The sequence below is a fragment of the Apostichopus japonicus genome, chromosome 22, assembly GCF_037975245.1.
Source record: "Apostichopus japonicus isolate 1M-3 chromosome 22, ASM3797524v1, whole genome shotgun sequence".
Lineage (NCBI taxonomy): Eukaryota > Metazoa > Echinodermata > Holothuroidea > Aspidochirotida > Stichopodidae > Apostichopus > Apostichopus japonicus.
In genome coordinates this window covers 280,406-303,736 of record NC_092582.1, presented here as the reverse complement: position 1 = coordinate 303,736, position 23,331 = coordinate 280,406, and the positions used below count along the sequence as shown (strand labels likewise).

At 36.8% G+C, this 23,331-nt stretch overlaps 2 protein-coding genes across 2 annotated transcripts in view; one reads left to right on the top strand and one right to left on the bottom strand.

Moving 5' to 3' along the window:
- Positions 1–757: 757 nt before the first annotated feature.
- On the top strand, positions 758–9,232 carry LOC139963487 (transmembrane protein 141-like). The gene is made up of 4 exons (XM_071964300.1): positions 758–925; positions 3,390–3,456; positions 4,063–4,149; positions 4,886–9,232. Exons 1-4 carry the CDS (start codon positions 872–874, stop codon positions 5,143–5,145), a joined length of 468 nt encoding a protein of 155 aa, XP_071820401.1. The 5' UTR covers positions 758–871; the 3' UTR covers positions 5,146–9,232.
- LOC139963486 (metal-response element-binding transcription factor 2-like) overlaps positions 8,223–23,331 on the bottom strand; it is a 38,064-nt gene continuing 22,955 nt past the window's right edge. Inside the window, exons 10-15 of the mRNA XM_071964298.1 lie at positions 21,145–21,213; positions 19,121–19,244; positions 16,718–16,782; positions 16,081–16,257; positions 14,377–14,497; positions 8,223–12,102 (exon numbers count right to left, since the gene is read on the bottom strand). Of these exons, the coding sequence (XP_071820399.1) occupies positions 11,491–12,102; positions 14,377–14,497; positions 16,081–16,257; positions 16,718–16,782; positions 19,121–19,244; positions 21,145–21,213 (1,168 nt within the window). The 3' untranslated portion in view covers positions 8,223–11,490. The remainder of the gene's footprint in view (positions 12,103–14,376; positions 14,498–16,080; positions 16,258–16,717; positions 16,783–19,120; positions 19,245–21,144; positions 21,214–23,331) is intronic.

The window sequence follows — 23,331 nt, the reverse complement described above, 5'->3', positions numbered from 1 at the left end:
TATATATATATGGAAGGGTAACATTGGCATCATGCATATGATGTAATAACCGATGAATGCCTGTATGATATGCACATTAACATGTTGAATGCGCGCGAAGCGCGCGTAAAATTTGGGTTATATTTTTCGGCCAAGTCGTTACAGCCCCCCCCCCCCCCCAATATATTAGATCCCCCCCTGTATATTAGATCCTCCTGCAAGCAGGAACTCGTGAAGGAGCCTCATTGGCTTATCAAAGCCGCAAGCTGACCGAAGTCAGTCTCTTTACATTCATTTTTAACGTCCATGATTATGAATTGTTAAAAACAACTCTGTAACTGGACGACATACATTAATCTGGGAGTGACTCGAACCGGGGACCTTATGATTGAAAGGCACCGGCGTTAACCACTGAGCTAACACTCCATTTTCTTACACTTTCTTACAAGATGTTCAACATTAGGTCGTGGAAAAGGCGTGCTGGTTTTGATTAGGGCCTTAAGGTGTTTTTCAGGTCCCGTTACTTTCATTTAAGAAGAGATGATGTAGTGGTCCTTTTAATTGGTCAAGCACTCTTTGGACCGGGCAAGATGCATTATGGTAACCTTCTACATTGTCATTAGAGTTCATATGACCCATAGATAGACCTCTTTCCACGACCTAATGTTGAACATCTTGTAAGAAAGCTTTCGTCTTGCCATAGGTGTTACGTCGATACCATTGTCGAATAAGTAACTGAGTAGGTAGCAGTTACTCATTCGCGAATGTCGAACGAGGAACGCGGAATAAGTAACTAACTTCACCCCGGTTAAACTCACGCACTAGCTGCGAGCTGACTCCCCAATTTATTTTAGATGATTGCAGAGGATCTGATCCCCAGCTTGTTAGAATAATGGTGCTACAGGGTCTTGATAACTTAGATGAACATACAGCCAGTAAATATCCGGTACGGTCACATTACACCATTTTTTTATGAAGTGATATCTTGCTCCAGTTAAATTGATCGATACACTAATGAGTAATGATACAAAGTATCAGTTAAGCGAAATTTGTTTGTCATCGATTCGATTATGTCAGTCACTTTTTGAAGTTAAGTATACATACATGCTCATTGTTTCATCAACTGAGCAATTATGCGAACGCATTTCTTATTCTTGTAAAGCCAATAAACCATATTTACACAGACAATGTGTTGTATGCTATAGCAGTTCATTGTAATGCAGTTTACAGTTTCTGTCCAAAAACATGCAGTTCAGTCTGTACATGTCAGTTCCCTGGTTCAGTCACTGACCATCATTAAGCATAAAGTGAAAGCAGATATTCCAACTCACACGCATTTGGCGTGTGACACACGCATTTCCAGCCTGTCACACGCTCACACCGCACGCTATGTGCACTTTATCACACGCAATGCACAAACAATCTCCAAAAAACCATGTGTGCAACATGGAGCGAAATCCATATAAACCTAGCTGTAAAATCAGGTTAGCGGCATAATTAAAATATATTTGATTTCGTCTAACATCCACTGAAAGATGCTAAGAAGGCTACATACCTCTACAACACAAAGCAACTTTGAGTACTTACACTTACAAGAGTAGTGCGTTTGCCATGGTGGTGGTGGAAAACGCCGGGTGGGAGAGGTGTTGGTACTAGAGATTGAGAAGTGCGCTTCAATTTCCGATATAAATGTTCAATTATGTTAGCAAGTGATTACTTTCATCGATTCAAGAAATGTCTTTGTTGAGAATTGTCATGCTTGTTGATTTCAATAATATATATATATATATGATGAAATTCTCAATATAAAATTACTCAGAGAAACTGAAAAAGAATGCACCATTTTGCATCTAGGCAGTCAAAAATACGAACAATTTTCCAAAGGGGAGGGGGACACCCGCTCCTCTTAGACCCCTCCCCCACTGCCGCTGATCACACTCATAAATTTTCCTCAATGTTGGAAAGTCTGTGAAAGTAATAAAAATTGTTCTACTGATCTGAAAGTCGCATTGATCATTCCATTATAAACATGATTAAATGTATACCTACAGTAATGTATCTTGTCAGTTTTTTTTGGCACTAATATCCACTTACTTAATTAATAATCACAAAATCATGACTAAATACAATTTTGCCAAGCATTTGGTCCATTTGTAGATATCGAATGAATTAAAAATCCTAGTTGTAAACATCAAAGTTTTCATATAAGTACTTTCCTTGAGGTTATTGAAGCTCATCTCTAAGTGAGATCAATTTGCTTGACTTTTTTTATACAAAGTGGCAATTTTTAAGACCAGGAGTAACAATAATTACCGGTAACGCATGCGCAGTTGCTTTATTTACTTTACTGCGCATGCGTAACCAGAAATTCGCCGATGTCATAAGAATAGTTTATAAATAATTGTTACTCCTTGTTGTAAGAATAGCCACGGCCTTTTTTATAAGGCTGGGGACTATTTTATGACTTTTTTAATGGTCTGCTGTATAGACCCCAACTAAAGCATGCTACTGTATCATGGAAGAGTTTCTTAAGTTTACGTAATCGACATGCCTTGGTCATAAAATAACCTTTTTTTACCGATTAGTCTGCAATGCCTGCCACATAATTTTTCTTGTATGAGGGTCTTTCTGTGAAGGCTGAATGAATAAGTTAACTACACAGTAGACATGAACATATTTCCACACAGTGTTACGTGTAAGAGCCTAATGGTGTTTACGAGCTACAGTATGCAGGCTAATTGTTGAGCCTGAGGTCGATTTACCACCGTGGCAGGTCGATTACATAATCACAAAACTTTACTAGCTACAGTATAGCGTGCCAAACTTGGAACCAATAAAGCAGATCATTAAAAACACAGCAAACCACAACCACAAAATTGCAATAAAAATATGCCGGGCAATATGCAGACAAACCTCTCCTGTTTGCTACATTTTGCATAACTTAGTGTGCCAAATGTCTAATCGTTGACATGCATAAGCATTGTTGCCTGTACCATATGGTTAAGGGTGATCATATCACATTTGGGCTTGTTATGTTACAGTTTATATTCATACTGTAATTCATATAGAACTTAACATTATAACTGTTATATCAAAATGACTCCTTTTAACTGAGTTGGTTTATTACAGTGTTTTCCTTGAAAGAAAGTTCTGTAATACATCCTTTAGTACAGGTTTTGGGTTTTTCACGCATACATCAAGTACCTATAATATTGAGCATTTCATTGCCTAGTATTAACAGAATTGTTGGACTGTTTTATCAAGTGATATGTTCAAGTTTTTGCTTGATCAAATCATTGCCTGGATATTGTTTTCCTTGTACTGTAGACTATTCTGTGGAAGATATCGAAATCCTGGCATGCATTATAAAATGATGACCATTCACTTTCTATTAATATTTATATTCAAAGGGCATTGGAAACTATGCAACATGCCAGTCTAGGGCATTTGTTCAAGGACTTCTTGGAATGGTAGTGGGTAGGTACAATATTTCACCTCTTTCATGAAAAAAACATGATGTAATTTTGGGAAAACTTAGTTCATACTGTATTTTGGGAAATAATATATTGCCACAAGTTTCTCTTCTCATTGGACATATAAAGCAAGTGCACACATAATGATATAAATAACTTGACTTATACCAACTAGTAAGAGTTTAGTATTCAAAGTTTGTATAGCAAGCTTCTGAAGTTTGGTTCAAATAATATACTATTAGAGGTACAAAACTGCTATACATCTTTGAACTTGCATAGTAATTTGACCATCTTGTGTAGCATTTTGTGATGTGACACCAGCTAAACTATTCCCTGTTACAGTCATCCTACTACTGAACTTTAGAATCACTACAGTATGTTCAGTTGATGAAAAATGAACAAAATGCCTGCTGTTGGTTCCTACACCCCATCGAACAAAAAGTTTTAAAAAAAAATTAAAATAAGTGAAAGAAAGTTGTTTTGATACTACTTATGTTTTAAATACACTGCAAAATAACCATGTATCGATGTATCATTCATTCTTGCAATTGTTCTTTTAATGAAACACTGTCTTGTCTTATTTTTTTCACTTCAAATTTACTTCATGTAGGTGGTGGTACAGGTTTGCTTTCAACCTTTGCAGCACAACGGTTCTTCCCAAGTTTACCGTCCCGTTATAATGTGTTCTATGTCACTGGTGAGTCTTGTGTATGTTGACATGCCAAATGTTCCTTAACCTATCTAAGTTATTGTTAGCATAATTATGATTATTACCACAAACATGACACTGTCATCTTCATAATTGTTTTAGCTTCCCAGTTATCTCCAGAACCTGTGACAGGTGAAATTGTTGGTTTCGATGATAATCGTAACCTTTGCATTCATGATGGCGTATGTGTGTGTATGTTTGTGTGTGTGTGTGCGTTTGTGACGCCCAGCTTGTAAACACAATATCTGAAGAAGGGAAGGTCGGACAAATGTCATATTTGGTACACCCTCACTATACATTACATCAGATTCATGAAGAAAACTGCTCATGTTTCATGATCAAAACCACAATGCATGTTTGCATTCTGGTTAATTTTCAGGAAGGGAAAATGCTAAGAAGTTGTCATTAAATTGCTTGTTGAAGCTTGAAAGCAGCTGACCAGTATTATAAGACATTTCCAGCATATTTGAGGTAAATACCATGATGACCTTAAATTAATTATTAAGCTGGAACCAGAAATTTCTTTGGAATTATTGGTTCTACATTTCTACTGTATTGTCCAATTCATCAATGGGCATTAATACAATTAAGACTAGAGAGTGATGGAGAGTGGCCAAGGAAAGAAGGAAGGTTAAGGCTGAATCTTTACTCAATTGTTTTTACAATACACATATTTCTGAGCACATTCAGGATAAAATTTTACTTCATTTCTTGTTCAATCCAGGTGTTGCTGTTCTAGCTGGATATTTGGTCACAGCCCGAGCATCCAGAAAGTGCCAGAAGACACTTGTCCAATCTCAACTGAATAAGAATAGAGTAGACCAAGAAAATTTGATTTTAGATTCCGGAGAAAGTGTGGCAAAGTCCACAGTAGTAGAAGTTATTTCAGAGGTGCAAGAGTCTACACCAACTGCAGATCAGTTGATATCTGAATCTGGGAATATTAACTGGAAGAGCACAAAATACGGAGATGTGATGGGTTGAAAATCTTGTTTGATTCAAAAGTGCAATTATCCTCTGAGGAATGTAATCTCATGTGCTAATGATCAACCTGGAACAAAGAAGAAACAACAGACTGTTTACCATGGACGATTGTTGGTAATTGATGATTGGAGGGGACTTAAAGATACCTTAACAAGTTTAGTATTAACCCCCTCCCTCCCCAACCCCACAAGAAAAGAGAGGGAAAAAGGCATAACAGAGATTATCTGGAAGTGAGGTAACTGAAGCTGTTGGGAGATTGTGTGACAAACATTAGAAGTATAAGACAGAAACAGAGCAATACTTAAGCCTGCTTTTTGAAGCATAGCCAGGGATCCTAATCAGTGTCTGTTTGGAGGTAAACAGAGCAATACTTAAACCTGCTTTTTGAAGCATAGCCAGGGATCCTAATCAGTGTCTGTTTGGAGGTAAACAGAGCAATACTTTAGCCTGCTTTTTGAAGCATAGCCAGGGATCCTAATCAGTGTCTGTTTGGAGGTAAACAGAGCAATACTTAAACCTGCTTTTTGAAGCATAGCCAGGGATCCTAATCAGTGTCTGTTTGGAGGTAAACAGAGCAATACTTAAGCCTGCTTTTTGAAGCATAGCCAGGGATCCTAATCAGTGTCTGGTTGGAGGTAAACAGAGCAATACTTAAGCCTGCTTTTTGAAGCATAGCCAGGGATCCTAATCCTGTTTGGAGGTAAACAGAGCAATATTTAAGCCTGCTTTTTGAAGCAAAGCCAGGGATCCTAATCAGTGTCTGTTTGGAGGTAAACAGAGCAGCCTTCACTCTACCAAATCTGTGGCTAAGCAAATGGTTTATCAACCTACCTCTTCCACAGATCAGGAAGCAATCAACAACATTATTTGGGAGCCTACTGGACTGACTTACTACTGTATAAATAATGTATTGGTGTCCATATATGGCAGTCTTTCCAGCTGTGGCTAAATGATCAAACATTTACCCTCCGCACAGGTGAAGGTATGGTAGCAATATAGAAAGCACATATCTCTTTAGATACTGGCAACTTGATTAACTTTGGTCAGACCCTTTTAACCATGTCAGATTGAATTTTTCGAGGTAAATGTTTTGCTGGTTACAAAGTGGAAACCTCATAATTTGGTTACCGTTCTTTAGTTGAAATTTAGCTTTCACTATTGTTGGTTCCATGCTGGAAGCAAAGGAACCAATGCAGTCAGGTTGGCACGTGTGTGTGTACATCTGTGACACTAGCTTTGGTCGGTGAACTCAACAACGGTGTGATGGGTATTTCTCATACTTGCTATGTAGACGTATTCTAGTGAGAAGGCTGATCTTATGAATATTAATGAGGTTTGGGGCCAAACGTAAAAATCTTTACATTTGTAATAAATCCGCAACCTTATGTCGGATGTAGCTAACCTTGGTATACCGTTGTTGGTTAGTAGCTGGTTCACGTAGGTCTTATGTTTTTGGATCATCTGGGCCTAAAAAATTCTGGGCCCATTTTGGGCCGGGTGATCAAAACATTATTTCTACCTCAAATTCATTTTGGGACATTCTTTGGACCCAGATTTGCATTTATATATATATATATATATAAATATTTCTTTAACATAAAGTCAGTTCAAAGTATCTCTTTCGAGATCTGGCTCAAGGAATCACAAATGATTTTCGAGTTGGTTAGCATCATGTTTGATCTCTAGAGTAGGGCAAAATATGTCACCAAAAACAGGACTAGTATTGTTCGATACAGGTGACGGGCGCCTACAGTGGAATTATGACCTTCCTTACCGGTTTCGAACCTCTGAACATACAATCAGCGTCCATGGCATAGTGGGTCAGGGTGTCCGTGTACAAAGCGGGAGGCCCAGGTTCGAATCCCGGTGGAGGCTGGAAGTTTTTTCATTGCTCTGGATTTTCCTTCTCATAACGTTTTCAATTATATATATATATATATATATATATTTATTTATTATTTATATATATATATATATATATATATATATATATATATATATATATTGCAGGGGGAAGGATTAAAAGTGGCACATTTGCATTGGACATGATTTATGTTAGTCTTGGTATGAGTAGTATGTTCATTATCCTCAACAGCAGCATAAATCTATGCTACCAAGTTGAGCTGACCTCATCAAAAAAATTGGAAAGTGTTGGGTAACAATTAACAAGCATTTTAGTAAATGTATACATTGCAAAATTTTGATATCAAATATGCGAGAATACAAGCAATAATGGATTCAAGATTCTTCTCTATATTTCCTTTTCAAGGATGTTTCACTTTTCAGTGGAAGATGAAACAGGAAAAGGATTTGTTTATATGCAGGGATGAGACTGAGCCGGGGAAAAAAAATCTGAAATTTATTGATCGCCATCCTGGGGGAGGGGTTTAAGGGGAGGGGGTGTCCCCTTCCCCTTTAGAATTTTTTTGTCAGGTAAGGAGGGCTTAAATGCAAAATGGTGGACTCTAGATGGAATCTATCACATCACGTAACTCGCCAAAAAATTGTGGAATTTCTGCTTGTATAATTTATCCGTTAGCTTTTTTGAACCAAAAAAGGGCTTTTTTGCTTGCTTTGTGCTACTTGAGTCCACCACTGGTCAAATTCGGTGTTCCTTCCCTTCACAGTCCAGCATGTTCGGCAAAAAAAAAAAATAAATAAATAAATAATAAAAAATAATAAAAACCGCGAATTACGAGAAAAAACGCAAAAATGAAAAAAAAAATAATCTGAAATCCGCGTTTCCGCGGAAGAGTCTCATGCCTGTATATGGCATAGTTTTGTTTGTACCAGGTACTGTTATTTACTATCCTGTTACATAGTAGAGTATGTCTGAGAATTATTACAGGTAAATTTACAACTGGGTATAGGACTTTTGCCCACATGTCTCTCACAGACCAACAATTGCTACATATAGCCTATGTATTGCTGTTAGAAGTCTACTAGCTTTGTCTTTGTACTGCTGGTAAATGACAGTGACTTCCTCTGATTAGTGGAATAATGAATTATGTATTACTTTCCTTATTCATGGTTTTTCTAGCACAATGTACAATGCAGAAAGAATGAGGTCATAAAGGTTACTGTTTCAGTCTGTATTGATGATGGTGTTAACTCATTAAAAAAATATTAGTAAATCATAACTTTACAAAGTAACAACCGACATATGATCATAAACTTAGCATGCACCAATAAAAAATAAATGAAAAAAAACCCCACACAATTGAACCCCCCCCCCCCCTAATAGCAAGAACATGGTATTAGAATTCAAGCACGACTTAATTAATTTTATAGTTATGCAACCAGCCATGGGGACTGAGAAGACACTACATACAGAAACAGTGATGCTGTATGAGAAGAAACTAATAATGAAACATTGTAAATGTAAAATTGTAAATAGGGGAAGTTTGAAAGAATGCAGCTATGAAAGAGGAACAATGAATCAATAGCAATGCTGTGAGAGTCTCCTAAAATAAAGTAAAACAATTGTTCATGGAGGAAAACATAACTATGAAACAGGAATTGGATGGTATGGTAAAATGAAATTTGATATTTATCAGTCTTTGTCTATGTAATTTATTATAGCTGAGTGTACTGATATCATAAAGCTAAGTATAGCTTTGACTTGAATAAGTAAAACATTTAACATGATCCACTGGAATATCAGAACCACACTCATCATTAATTACTCTGCCACCACTCCTCATCTCCTGCCCTGTATCTATCTCACAACATGACATCACCTCTATGTCATATTTCCACAAATCTCATTAAAATCAACAACAAACAAATGGCTGAACGGCAACTCAAAGAGAAATATTTTTTTTATAATGCATGTTATAACAAGGTTCCATATTTAATCTCACATGGTTTACATTTTAACTGAGTCAAACCTCTCCTTTTTTCTCATCATCTTGACTTTAAATTTTTCTTCACATTGTCCATCTTAACAGATAAGTTAATTTATACTTGTTTTCCCCCTTAAACATGTCCTACGAAGGGATAGAGTTTACCAGAGTATTGTACCAATGAAATGCTTCTGTATCATAACAAAGACGCAAGAAATAAACAAAATATAGTTAAGTGGCAAGTTGATGATATCTTAAAGAGTTCTGACAAATAATACTCCCCCCCCCATCCCTCCCTCCATCGACATAAGGAAAGTAAGGAAGACTGCTTACACATTGTGTGTACTGTATCTTTTTCTGTATGAATTGAACACAAAAATGAGGCCACATGCTTAATATGTATTAAGGAAATACATAAGCATTAATTGTGCGAGAGAGTCTTTACAACAATGCTTGCATACACACATGCCAGGGCCACATTGTGTTTACCCTTCTCACTGACTAGCCCACCTAAAATGAACTAGTATATAATCCCCAAGACAAAATGATGAGGATTCAAACACTAAATACAAATAAATAAGGCACTGTAGTCTGTAGCACTGGTGATATACTAATATAATACTGGTTTCAGAAATGCCATGTGCTGGAAAAAGAGAAGAACTGCATGGTCATGTTAACTCAAACCAATCATCACTAAGTCAATGTTTTATGACGGGCAGGGAGAGGGAGATTGGCAAAGTAGCCTCAAGTCAGAAAACTGAAAGAAAAATCAGTCCAACCATCAATGTTCTAGTATAGTATACAGGTTAATATAGCACATCGAACCTATGATGGTGGTGTCATTATTACTAGATCTGTTGTGAGGGCCATCTGATGCACCACTGTCAAATCTTACTGGTACCTTCTTTTAATTGCTAGCCCAGAAACTAGATCTGTTGTGAGGGTCATCTGATGCACCACTGTCAAATCTAACTGGTACCTTCATTTAATTGCCAGCCCAGAAATTAGATCTGTTGCAAGGGCCATCTGATGCACCACTGTCAAATCTAACTGGTACCTTCTTTTAATTGCCAGCCCAGAAACTAGATCTGTTGTGAGGGCCATTTGATGCACCACTGTCAAATCTAAGTGGTACCTTCTTTTAATTGCCAGCCCAGAAACTAGATCTGTTGTGAGGGCCATCTGATGCACCACTGTCAAATCGTACAGGTACCTTCTTTTAATTGCCAGCCCAGAAACTAGATCTGTTGTGAGGGCCATCTGATGCACCACTGTCAAATCTAACTGGTACCTTCTTTTAATTGCCAGCCCAGAAACTAGATCTGTTGTGAGGGCCATCTGATGCACCACTGTCAAATCCTACTGGTACCTTCTTTTAATTGCCAGCCCAGAAACTAGATCTGTTGTGAGGGCCATCTGATGCACCACTGTCAAATCTAACTGGTACCTTCTTTTAATTGCTAGCCCAGAAACTAGATCTGTTGTGAGGGCCATCTGATGCACCACTGTCAAATCTTACTGGTACCTTCTTTTAATTGCCAGCCCAGAAACTAGATCTGTTGTGAGGGCCATCTGTTGCACCACTGTCAAATCTAACTGGTACCTTCTTTTAATTGCCAGCCCAGAAACTAGATCTGTTGTGAGGGCCATCTGATGCACCACTGTCAAATCTTACAGGTACCTTCTTTTAATTGCTAGCCCAGAAACTAGATCTGTTGTGAGGGCCATCTGATGCACCACTGTCAAATCTAACTGGTACCTTCTTTTAATTGCCAGCCCAGAAACTATATCTGTTGTGAGGGCCATCTGATGCACCACTGTCAAATCTAACTGGTACCTTCTTTTAATTGCTAGCCCAGAAACTATATCTGTTGTGAGGGCCATCTGATGCACCACTGTCAAATCTAACTGGTACCTTCTTTTAATTGCTAGCCCAGAAACTATATCTGTTGCGAGGGCCATCTGATGCACCACTGTCAAATCTAACTGGTACCTTCTTTTAATTGCCAGCCCAGAAATTAGATCTGTTGTGAGGGCCATCTGATGCACCACTGTCAAATCCTACTGGTACCTTCTTTTAATTGCCAGCCCAGAAACTAGATTATGCTGCTCAGACATTAAATTAATTTAATATAAAGATAACGTAACAACTTAAAGCTCACCAGTTACTTGAACCCTAATAAACACCAAATATACTGTGAACAAGGTGAAAAGGCCAATTCAAGTTGCCAAATTGAAGTATAAAAAGACAAAGATAACAACAAGTTTTACTAAGCATTCTGACTTTCCATGAGATATTAACACAGCGAATGTTTCTCCAATTGGAACCTTAGTTGAGAAAACCGACAATATTGACCAAAAGCTAGAATTTTTGAAACTTATTCAACCTCTTGAAATAATGCAATAAATTGTAGAGAAAAACTAGGTCAGATTATTCCTTTATACACTAAAATGTGCAGTGATCCTTTTAAAGAAGAAGAAAACATTCAGCAGAGGTCCCTCAGGGGGTGGTTCCTTCCCATTCTATTAAATACTGAAATTTACCATTGGTTGTTTTTCTCTTTGCTAACACTTTGTACTTTTCTCCACTAGCAATCCTCCCCTCTGCTCCAAAGTACGATGTCACAGAGTTGATTAATGTTCTCATCTTGTTTTGTGTGCCCCCATTCCCATATTCTAATGCTTGGTCAGATTCCAAGTTCTCACTCTCTACTGTATCTTTCTCTTTAATGTCTATGGTTTGTAAATCCTCTGGCGGCCGGTGCTTGGGTTTTCTTCCCCTCTTCTTTTTTATCTTTGGTATTTCCAGTTTGGAATGCTTTGGTTTTCTCCCTCGTTTTTTCTTGAGTTTAGGCACTTCTTGATTATTTGTTCGGGAAATGTTATTAGTTGCAGTGAGAGGTTGAAAGTGGACACTTGACTGTGGTGCAAAACAACGAGGATGATGGATGGTGATTAGTCGACTCCTCTCAAGAGCCTCCTCCAGAGGTTCAATGGTGTCTAAAATGGAAGGACCACCACAAGTACGTCGCACCTTCGGCGATGGTGGAACTCCCCCTGCATACCCCTGGTAGCTTTGGTTAACACTTGGAGGTCTCCCCACTTTGTTCTTCTGAAATAGTAGGAAAAAATGTGAACTTGTGGATTTCTACTCTACAAATAGAAGGACAACAATTTTGGAGTTATGTCTATTGCGACAGTGATTCTTGTGATTATCTTTCATCCAAATACTAATGGAGATGTTCACCATTGCTCAACATAAAACCATTATGAAATATGTCAAAGCATTGCAGCAAAGGAGAAACCATCAACAAGATTGAAAGAGTAGCTGAAAACTAAGTAATAAATATGTCCTCTCAAGAGCATACTGTATGTAAGAATGATACAGAACCTGCACAAAAGTGACAGTGTTACAAATGTGGATTTTGAAAAGTTTAGCAAGACATAGACTAATTGACAATCCTTGTTCGGTAATTACAATTACCACAATGTGTGATGTCACTGAGACTGGTGGTGTTAAGCTAGATCAATATTTATGGTTTTAAATTTGAACTATCAATGCTGATTGAAATAACAGTGGTTTCAAGATGAAGTAACCAATTCCATGTGGTAACTAATTACTAAAATGGTAAACTTATATAACCAGGGTTAATCAACGTCTGCTGTGCATTTATTGCAGGTTAATACACAAACAGTGGTATAACTCAGTTGCACAGCATACTTCAGGCTAGTAATGGTAAGTACACTTCAGGCTAGTAATGGTAAGTACACTTCAGACTAGCAATGGTAAGTACACTTCAGGCTAGCAATGGTAAGTACACTTCAGACTAGTAATGGTAAGTACACTTCAGGCTAGTAATGGTATGTACACTTCAGGCTAGTAATGGTAAGTACACTTCAGGCTAGTAATGGTAAGTACACTTCAGGCTAGTAATGGTAAGTACACTTCAGGCTAGTAATGGTAAGTACACTTCAGGCTAGTAATGGTAAGTACACTTCAGGCTAGTAATGGTATGTACACTTCAGGCTAGTTATGGTAAGTACACTTCAGGCTAGTAATGGTAAGCACACTTCAGGCTAGTAATGGTAAGTACACTTCAGGCTAGTAATGGTAAGTACACTTCAGGCTAGTTATGGTAAGTACACTTCAGGCTAGTAATGGTAAGCACACTTCAGGCTAGTAATGGTAAGTACACTTCAGGCTAGTAATGGTATGTACACTTCAGGCTAGTAATGGTAAGTACACTTCAGGCTAGTAATGGTAAGTACACTTCAGGCTAGTAATGGTAAGTACACTTCAGGCTAGTAATGGTAAGTACACTTCAGGCTAGTTATGGTAAGTACACTTCAGGCTAGTAATGGTAAGCACACTTCAGGCTAGTAATGGTAAGTACACTTCAGGCTAGTAATGGTATGTACACTTCAGGCTAGTTATGGTAAGTACACTTCAGGCTAGTAATGGTAAGTACACTTCAGGCTAGTAATGGTAAGTACACTTCAGGCTAGTAATGGTAAGCACACTTCAGGCTAGTAATGGTAAGTACACTTCAGGCTAGTAATGGTATGTACACTTCAGGCTAGTTATGGTAAGTACACTTCAGGCTAGTAATGGTAAGCACACTTCAGGCTAGTAATGGTATGTACACTTCAGGCTAGTTATGGTAAGTACACTTCAGGCTAGTAATGGTAAGTACACTTCAGGCTAGTAATGGTAAGCACACTTCAGGCTAGTAATGGTAAGTACACTTCAGGCTAGTAATGGTAAGTACACTTCAGGCTAGTAATGGTAAGTACACTTCAGGCTAGTAATGGTAAGCACACTTCAGGCTAGGAATGGTAAGTACACTTCAGGCTAGTAATGGTACGTACACTTCAGGCTAGTAATGGTAAGTACACTTCAGGCTTAGTAATGGTAAGTACACTTCAGGCTGAAAGCTAGCTTTCTCAAAAAAAAATTATTATCATGTTGTCAAGGGGTGTTTATACCAAAAGGCTTTTTGCCATACCATATTTAATATGATATGTTTGCTTTGAATAATCTGAGGCAGCTAGCTGGTATTGGGATACTTTACTGTTTTGTGTGTAACTTATATTAATCCTTCAGTGAGTTTACCATGCATTATCCATATGCACGGTGAGCTGATGACATAGGGCCAATCATATTCAAGAATTTAACTTATAAGTATGAATGAACTTAGGGTAACTGACCAGACACTCGTTTCCACATGACTTACTGATTTTATATTATTCCATATTCTCCAGAGTATGTCTTAAGTTTGATCAATTGCATTGATAACAGAGAAAAAACCCAAAAGGGTTTGGTTGACTGCTGTACTTTGTGCTGCAAGAAATGACAAATGGAATTGTCCTGTCATGAGATACTTACAGAAGAGGTTGCAGCTAGCAGTTGTTTCTTTGCTAGTTTTGTCTTCTTCTCAATATCCTCTTTGGTGAGTTGCTTGCTCTTCCTACCTCTCTTTATAACACTTGTCGGAACAGGAGATGTACTAAAGGAGTAGAAAGTATATCCCAGTCATTATGTAACAAAACCTATTATTATACAAACTTCATTTGGAATCAAAAGCAAAAAGTTTACTCAGCAGATATCTTTTATTCCTCTCTAGGAGTGGCTATTTAGAGTTGCAAACCTGGGAATAATTTTCTTCGACACTCTAGAGCAGAATCTTACAAGTTGCTGCACAATTGCAAAGATACTGCAGTGTTTGGATGCTTCAATTCATTATAATAAAATTCATTAATCTAAAAGCTTGGTAATACAAAACAATAAAGTTAGAAAGAATAACAAACATTTGAATATGAGCAGCTAGCAATTACAGAGTGATAAAGCACTTCTGAACCTGACATACTAGCAATAACAGAATAATAAAGAACTTCTGTAACTGCAGTTCTAGCAATTACAGAGTAAAAAAGCACTTCCAAAATTACAGTATTTGCAATTAACAAGTAATAAAGCAGTTTTGAAACTGACGTACCAGCAATTACAGAGTAATAAAGCACTTCTGAAACTGCAGTACTAGCAATTACAGAGTAATAAAGCACTTCTGAAACTGACGAACTAGTAATTAAAAAAGTAATAAAGCACTTCTGACACGAAAGTATTAGCAATTACAGAGTGATAAAGCATTTTTGAAACTGCAGTACTACAGTAGCAATTACAGGGTGATAAAGCTCTACTGAAACTGACGCACTAGCAATTATAGAGTAATATAGCACTTTTTAAACTGTTATTCTAGCAATTACAGGTAATAAAGCACTTCTGGAACTGACGTACTAGGAACTACAGAGCAATTAAGCCCTTCTGAAACTGAAGTACTAGCATTTACAGAGTAATAAAGCACTTCTGGAACTAAAGTGCTAGCAATGACAGAGTAATAAAGTACTTCTGAAACTGATGTACAAGCAATTACAGAGTGATAAAGCACTTTTGAAACTGCAGTACTAGCAATTACAGAGTAATAAGCACTTCTGTAACAAAAGTACTAGCAATAACAGAGTAATAAAGCACTTCTGAAACTGCATTACTAGTGATTAAGAGAGTCATAAAGCTTGTCTGTAACAGAAGTACTAGCAACTACAGAGCAATTAAGCCCTTCTGAAACTGAAGTACTAGCATTTACAGAGTAATAAAGCACTTCTGGAACTAAAGTGCTAGCAATTATAGAGTAATATAGCACTTTTTAAACTGTTATTCTAGCAATTACAGAGTAATAAAGCACTTCTGGAACTGACGTACTAGCAACTACAGAGCAATTAAGCCCTTCTGAAACTGAAGTACTAGCATTTACAGAGTAATAAAGCACTTCTGGAACTAAAGTGCTAGCAATTATAGAGTAATAAAGCACTTCTGAAACTGATGTACTAGCAATTACAGAGTAACAAAGCACCACTGAAACTGAAGTTCTAGCAATTACAGAGTAATAAAGCACTTCTGTAACAGAAGTACTAGCAATAACAGAGTAATAAAGCACTTCTGTAACTGCAGTACTAGTGATTAAGAGAGTCATAAAGCACATCTGTAACAGAAGTACTAGCAATAACAGAGTAATAAAGTGGCTGAAGTAAAACTCACTTGCCAGCTGGCACAAAAGTCATGACCTTTGACTCCTTTACAGATTGAAAGTTAGTCATGACTTCATCTGTGATTTGACCGACAGCTGGTAGCAGCACAGCTGGAGGGACGGGTGGTGATCGATTCCTTAGACCCCAGAGGTCTTTCTTTTTCTTTACCTCTTTGCCACAAGCAAATCTGATGACAGAACAACAGAAATGTTTGTACAAACTTTTCAAATGTCATCACACAAACAGTTTCAAATGCAAATACCATGATGCAATATTATGATGCAATATGACATCATGACCTTTGACAGTGCAAAAGGTGAATGAATTATAATGACGTAAATCTATCATAAATGTGTACAGTGTTTTTTTCTGAAGGAATTGTGTTGGTTAAAAGCTTCAGAGAAACCTAAATTAGCTCAAACAAGATACTGTGACCAATACATGTTATCAAATTTACACATAATAGCATCTAAAACCATCACTAACAATGAAAACAATAAAACAACATCTCAGCTCTGAGAAAAAATCAAACATTATTAAACTTGAAAACCAGAACATGAATAAGACAGGATGTAATCCCAGATTTGATTACTCTGTCAATTCTCTGACTATTTGAGTCTGTTCCTCACATCTCAAGATTGATTTACCTTGTCTGAGATGACTGTAAGGCATACAACAGAAAGCTTTGTTTCTCAGACCTTCTGGCTGCAAGCTGGCAAAAAGAAAAAGAAAATCATTATTTGGAACTTTCATTTCTATATTGGTGCTTCAATTAAACATTGTATGACAAGAGGCATACAAGAGTAATACTTATGTATTTTATTTTCTTCCAATTGTAAAAACTAAAACAAATCTTTTCCTATTTCAGTTTCTCGAAATAACAAACTTTATGTTGTCACTTAGAACAAATTGGCTACCACATTCATACAAAACAGGTCCGAAACAATTTTGATGCTTATGTCCAAACACACAGATGGGCAAAGTGCAGTCTAATATTTTACAGCCTGTGAGGTTTTCAAAATTAAATTAATTTGTCTAGTGGTATCTTATACATGTTATAACTTACAAAGGAAACATAATAGAGAAAACTGCTTAATATCCACTGCAAAAATGCCTGTTAATGTACATGTATAATTGATATGACTTGATGTTTTTGATCCTTGAAGAATCTTCTTCCAAGGACAACTGAGCTAGTCTGCCATAGAAGAAGATCCTACTAGCATGGCAATGTTAAGTTTGTATATATATAGAGGCTTCATGTGATGAGATACTTCACCAGATAGACCACATGCATGAAGACTGTCACATGTAACCATTCTTACTACTGGAGTAGGTATATCCCAAAGTGTTGTGCTCCGCAGATGGTGCAAAATTCACTGCGGCCCACAAGATCAATTTTGCACCTACCAGAGTGAGCTAATACATACATTAGATCAATTTTGCGCCTACCAGAGTGAGCTACTGTAATACATACATTACATCAATTTTGCGCCTACCGGAGTGAGCTAATACATACATTAGATCAATTTTGCGCCTACCGGAGTGCGCCTACCGGAGTGAGCTTATACATACTTTACATCAATTTTGCGTCTACTGGAGTGAGCTTATACATACATTAGATCAATTTTGCGCCTACCGTAGTGAGCTAATACATACATTAGATCAATTTTGCACCTACCAGAGTGAGCTATTACATACAATTAGTTTTGATAACAGTCAGGTACTAGATAACCAAACTCCATTGCCAGGTACAGCTGAAATCAAGTTAAAAGTGTGAGAAATGCTGTTCTTTTACATCTGTATGTGAAGAAATATCCAGTAATGAAGACAGTTCTTTGCAAACTACAGCAAGTGTAATCTTCTCTTTGTGTAAATGCTTGTTGGTTTGCCTTTATGTACTTTATTTCCATATATTACTATCATTTCTGTTGAATACTACATTGCTTGGGTTTTGACATCCCCATTTCCAAGCTGTTTAATGGTGGGCATGAGGAGGGAAGGGCTGCCAGTTATATATACATGATACTCAGAGTTATATATACATGATACTCAGAAATATATATATGATACTCAGAGTTAAATACATGATACTCAGAGTTATGTATACATGATACTGTTATGTAAACCTGATACTCAGAGCTATGTAAACATGATACTCAGAAATATATATGATACTCAGAGCTATATATACATGATACTCAGAGTTATATACATGATACTCATACATGATACTCAGAGTTATAAATACATTATACTCAGAGTTAAATATACATGATACTCAGAGTTATGTATACATGATACTCAGAGTTACATATACATGATACTCAGAGTTATATATGCATGATACTCAGAGTTATAAATGCATGATACTCAGAAATATATATACATGATACTCAGAGTTAAATACATGATACTCAGAGTTATGTAAACATGATACTCAGAAATATATATACATGATGTATACATGATACTCACAGTTATATATACATGATACTCGGTTATGCATGTATGCATTTATTTTAGATCCTCCTCAAAGCAGGAACTCGAAAAGAAGCCATCATTGGCTTATCAAAGCCAAAGCTGACGGAAGTCAGTCTCTTAGATTCATATTTAATGCCCATGATTATGAATTGTCAACAACTCTATAACTCTGGACGACATACATTAATCTTGGAGTGACTCAAACTTGGGACCTAATATGAACTCGAGACCCAGACTCGGGACCTGTATACATAATTACTCACAACTATGTATAAATGATACTCACAGTTATGTATAAATGATAGTCACAGTTATGTATAAATGATAGTCACAGTTATGTATACATGATACCCAGTTATGTATACATGATACTCAGTTATGTATACATGATACTCACAGTTATGTTTACATGATACTCCCAGTTTATGTATACATGATACTCAAAGTTATGTATACATGATACTCACAGTTATGTATAATGATACTCAGTTATGTATACATGATACTCACAGTTATGTATAAATGATACTCAGTTATGATACTCACAGTTATGTACACATGATACTCACATGATCAACTTGAAGTCTTGTCCACTTCTCATTCAAGAATGGCAAAATATCATCTTCAAGAATGAAATACTTCTTTCTAAATGTCAAGGTCATGTTATAGAGGATGAGGTGTGCTAGGTCAATCCTAGTAAGAAAGACAAATAATAAAATTATCAAGCTATGGAATAAGTCATTCTTGGTAGCAGTATGTTCTACCCACCAAATCCAGGACAACATAAAAGAGAGGTAACAGTATGTTCTACCCACCTAATCCAGTACAACATAAAAGAGAGGTAACAGTATGTTCTACCCACCTAATCCAGTACAACATAAAAGAGAGGTAACAGTATGTTCTACCCACCTAATCCAGTACAACATAAAAGAGAGGTAACAGTATGTTCTACCCACCTAATCCAGGACAACATAAAAGAGAGGTAACAGTATGTTCTACCCACCTAATCCAGGACAACATAAAAGAGAGGTAACAGTATGTTCTACCCACCTAATCCAGGACAACATAAAAGAGAGGTAACAGTATGTTCTACCCACCTAATCCAGGACAACATAAAAGAGAGGTAACAGTATGTTCTACCCACCTAATCCAGGACAACATAAAAGAGAGGTCACAGTATGTTCTACCCACCTAATCCAGGACAACATAAAAGAGAGGTCACAGTATGTTCTACCCACCTAATCCAGTACAACATAAAAGAGAGGTCACAGTATGTTCTACCCACCTAATCCAGGACAACATAAAAGAGAGGTAACAGTATGTTCTACCCACCTAATCCAGGACAACATAAAAGAGAGGTCACAGTATGTTCTACCCACCTAATCCAGTACAACATAAAAGAGAGGTAACAGTATGTTCTACCCACCTAATCCAGTACAACATAAAAGAGAGGTAACAGTATGTTCTACCCACCTAATCCAGTACAACATAAAAGAGAGGTAACAATATGTTCTACCCACCTAATCCAGTACAACATAAAAGAGAGGTAACAGTATGTTCTACCCACCTAATCCAGTACAACATAAAAGAGAGGTAACAGTATGTTCTACCCACCTAATCCAGGACAACATAAAAGAGAGGTAACAGTATGTTCTACCCACCTAATCCAGGACAACATAAAAGAGAGGTAGAAATTTTGGTGATAAATGTCGACAGCAAACTAACTTCATAAGCACTTATAAGTGACTGTTATTACTAGGTATGTGGAGAAAATTATACTAAAATTCATACATCTAGAAGTTTATATTTGTAACTAAAGGAAAAGTCTAATTAAATCCTAGCTACATAGCTTGTTCTCTTCTTAAGATGTCAGATATTTGAATGTATTCATATTATAAAATTTGCACATTTAATTCTCTTTGTGTTCCGTATCCAACTTTAATTCATTTGTAGCTACATTTAAGGTCATATTTGCCACAATCTTGCAATTTTCCTACTCAATGTACTGATAAAAGAACATGATGTGTGTCTTCAGTGATGAAATAAATCAGATACTTCTAGGTAGTTTCCTGTGTTGAACAACTTGATAGTTATGAGCAGCCAAATTAATATGACACAGATCTGTTGTTTAGATTGAGAAGTCATGTGTGAATAAATCAAAAAATGACACCACATTGTAACCCTATGCAAAATGCAGCTTTCAAGCTTGTGACCAATTTTCATTACATTTTGAATTTATAATTTTCATCCATCATTTGGCAAACAATAAGAATTTGTCATTAATGGTCAGGAATAACTTGGTGTTCAAATTAAGTGAGCAGTTTTAACGGTCTGAAGCTTGTCTCAAAATACTTTGGTTTCTGCGTAAAGAACTGCTATACATCTTTGGACTTGTAAGTTCACCATTTTGACTAACATTTTGCAGTGTGATACTGGATATATTTTTCTTGGTTCTTGTGTAAAGAACTGCTATATACATCTTTGGACTTGTAAGTTCACCAGTTTGACTAACATTTTGCAGTGTGATACTGGATATATTATTCCCTGATAACAGGTCTTACTAATTGTAAGGACTTGACAACACATTCCTTACCACTTTAATGGTAACCTCTGGATGTACTCTGGGCCAGAATTGCATACAGAACACACAAAGAGAAAGAACCTGCAAAACAAAAACCATTTTCAGTCAAACATGGTGAATGTACTGGCACAAAACAATTAAGAGAAACCAAAGACAACTGAAGTTGACACAAAGCCATTAATTATGTTCACATCGGTAACAAGCTGGAGCAGCTGCAGCATTAAGCTACCTAAAAGATACTACATTTAGTAATAATAAGTGTTACGCTTCAGCTCTGACAAAGGTGTTACCCTACATTTGTTGACAGAATACTGTCCAGTACATCCCTATTGAAAAGTAGGACAAATGTTGGAATGAAAAAGTACAAAACATAGGCAAAAAAAGTAAAATAGAAGGAAGAGGTACAACCCATATACCAGACATGTAGGAACATTATTGATGAGGTACTAGGTAAATGAATGTCTGAAATATAAAAGTGAATATTTATGGAAAACAGTGTTAGTTTGGTATGGTACCTGAGATGCAACAAAACAACAAAAAACAGTTTCCCATCACTGTTGAAATCATGCATTACAAAATAAAGGCAATAAGTATAAAAAGTGGGTAATTGTAGCAAGTTTTATGTAAGAAACAAAAAGGAATGGAGGAGAAATACATAGGCATGAACAAGGAAAGAAGGATTGTTGTACAATGTATAGCTATTCTGAGATATGATTGCTGTTTTGTTGAAGTTTCCTTGGTTTGTCTGTCCTGCTTGCAAAATATTGGAAACATGGTCATCTCTTTTTGTGAAAGCCTGTTTAGATTGTAAAAATTGATTAAAAAATGAGTATAAAGCAATGTAATGTCCTGGCTTCATATGTAACATTCTGGACTGGCTTTGAAAGTACTACATTGGTTAGGAGTATTTCTATATCATTCTCAAGAGAATCAAAGAGATGGTGAGAGATTGATCTTCGGAGAATCAAAGAGATGGTGAGAGACTGATCTTTGGAGAATCAAAGAGATGGTGAGAGATTAATCAAAGAGATGGTGAGAGATTGATCTTCGGAGAATCAAAGAGATGGTGAGAGACTGATCTTTGGAGAATCAAAGAGATGGTGAGAGATTAATCAAAGAGATGGTGAGAGATTGATCTTCAGAGAATCAAAGAGATGGTGAGAGATTGATCTTCAGAGAATCAAAGAGATGGTGAGAGATTAATCAAAGAGATGGTGAGAGATTGATCTTCGGAGAATCAAAGAGATGGTAAGAGATCAATCAAAGAGATTGTGAGAGACATCTTCAGAGAATCAAAGAGATGGTGAGAGATTAATCAAAGAGATGGTGAGAGATTGATCTTCGGAGAATCAAAGAGATGGTGAGAGATTAATCTTCGGAGAATCAAAGAGAGGATGGGAGATAAATCAAAGAGATGGTGATAGATTGATCTTAGGAGAATCAAAGGGATGGTGATAGATTGATCTTCGGAGAATCAAAGAAATGTTGAGAGATAAATCAAAGAGATGGTGAGAGATTGATCTTCGGAGAATCAAAGAGATGGTAAGAGATAAATCAAAGAGATTGTGAGAGACATCTTCAGAGAATCAAAGAGATGGTGAGAGATTAATCCAAGAGATGGTGAGAGATTGATCTTCGGAGAATCAAAGAGATGGTGAGAGATTAATCAAAGAGATGCTGAGAGATTAATCTTCAGAGAATCAAAGAGATGGTGAGAGACTGATCTTTGGAGAATCAAAGAGATGGTGAGAGATTAATCAAAGAGATGGTGAGAGATTGATCTTCGGAGAATCAAAGAGATGGTGAGAGATAAATCAAAGAGATGGTGAGAGATTGATCTTCGGAGAATCAAAGAGATGGTGAGAGATTAATCAAAGAGATGGTGAGAGATTGATCTTCGGAGAATCAAAGAGATGGTGAGAGATAAATCAAAGAGATGGTGAGAGATTGATCTTCAGAGAATCAAAGAAATGTTGAGAGATAAATCAAAGAGATGGTGAGAGATTGATCTTCAGAGAATCAAAGAGATGGTGAGAGATTAATCAAAGAGATGGTGAGAGATTGATCTTCAGAGAATCAAAGAAATGTTGAGAGATAAATCAAAGAGATGGTGAGAGATTGATCTTCGGAGAATCAAAGAGATGGTGAGAGATAAATCAAAAGGGTGGTGAGAGATTGATCTTCGGAGAATCAAAGAGA

What these genes read in the sequence shown, in the direction of transcription:
- LOC139963487 (XM_071964300.1), top strand. Translation starts at nt 872, where the DNA reads ATGGTGCTACAGGGTCTTGATAACTTAGATGAACATACAGCCAGTAAA. An exon ending in ACTTCTTGGAATGGTAGTGG is followed by an intron (nt 3,457 to 4,062) that starts GTAGGTACAATA and finishes TACTTCATGTAG; the next exon opens with GTGGTGGTACAGGTTTGCTT. An exon ending in TAATGTGTTCTATGTCACTG is followed by an intron (nt 4,150 to 4,885) that starts GTGAGTCTTGTG and finishes TGTTCAATCCAG; the next exon opens with GTGTTGCTGTTCTAGCTGGA.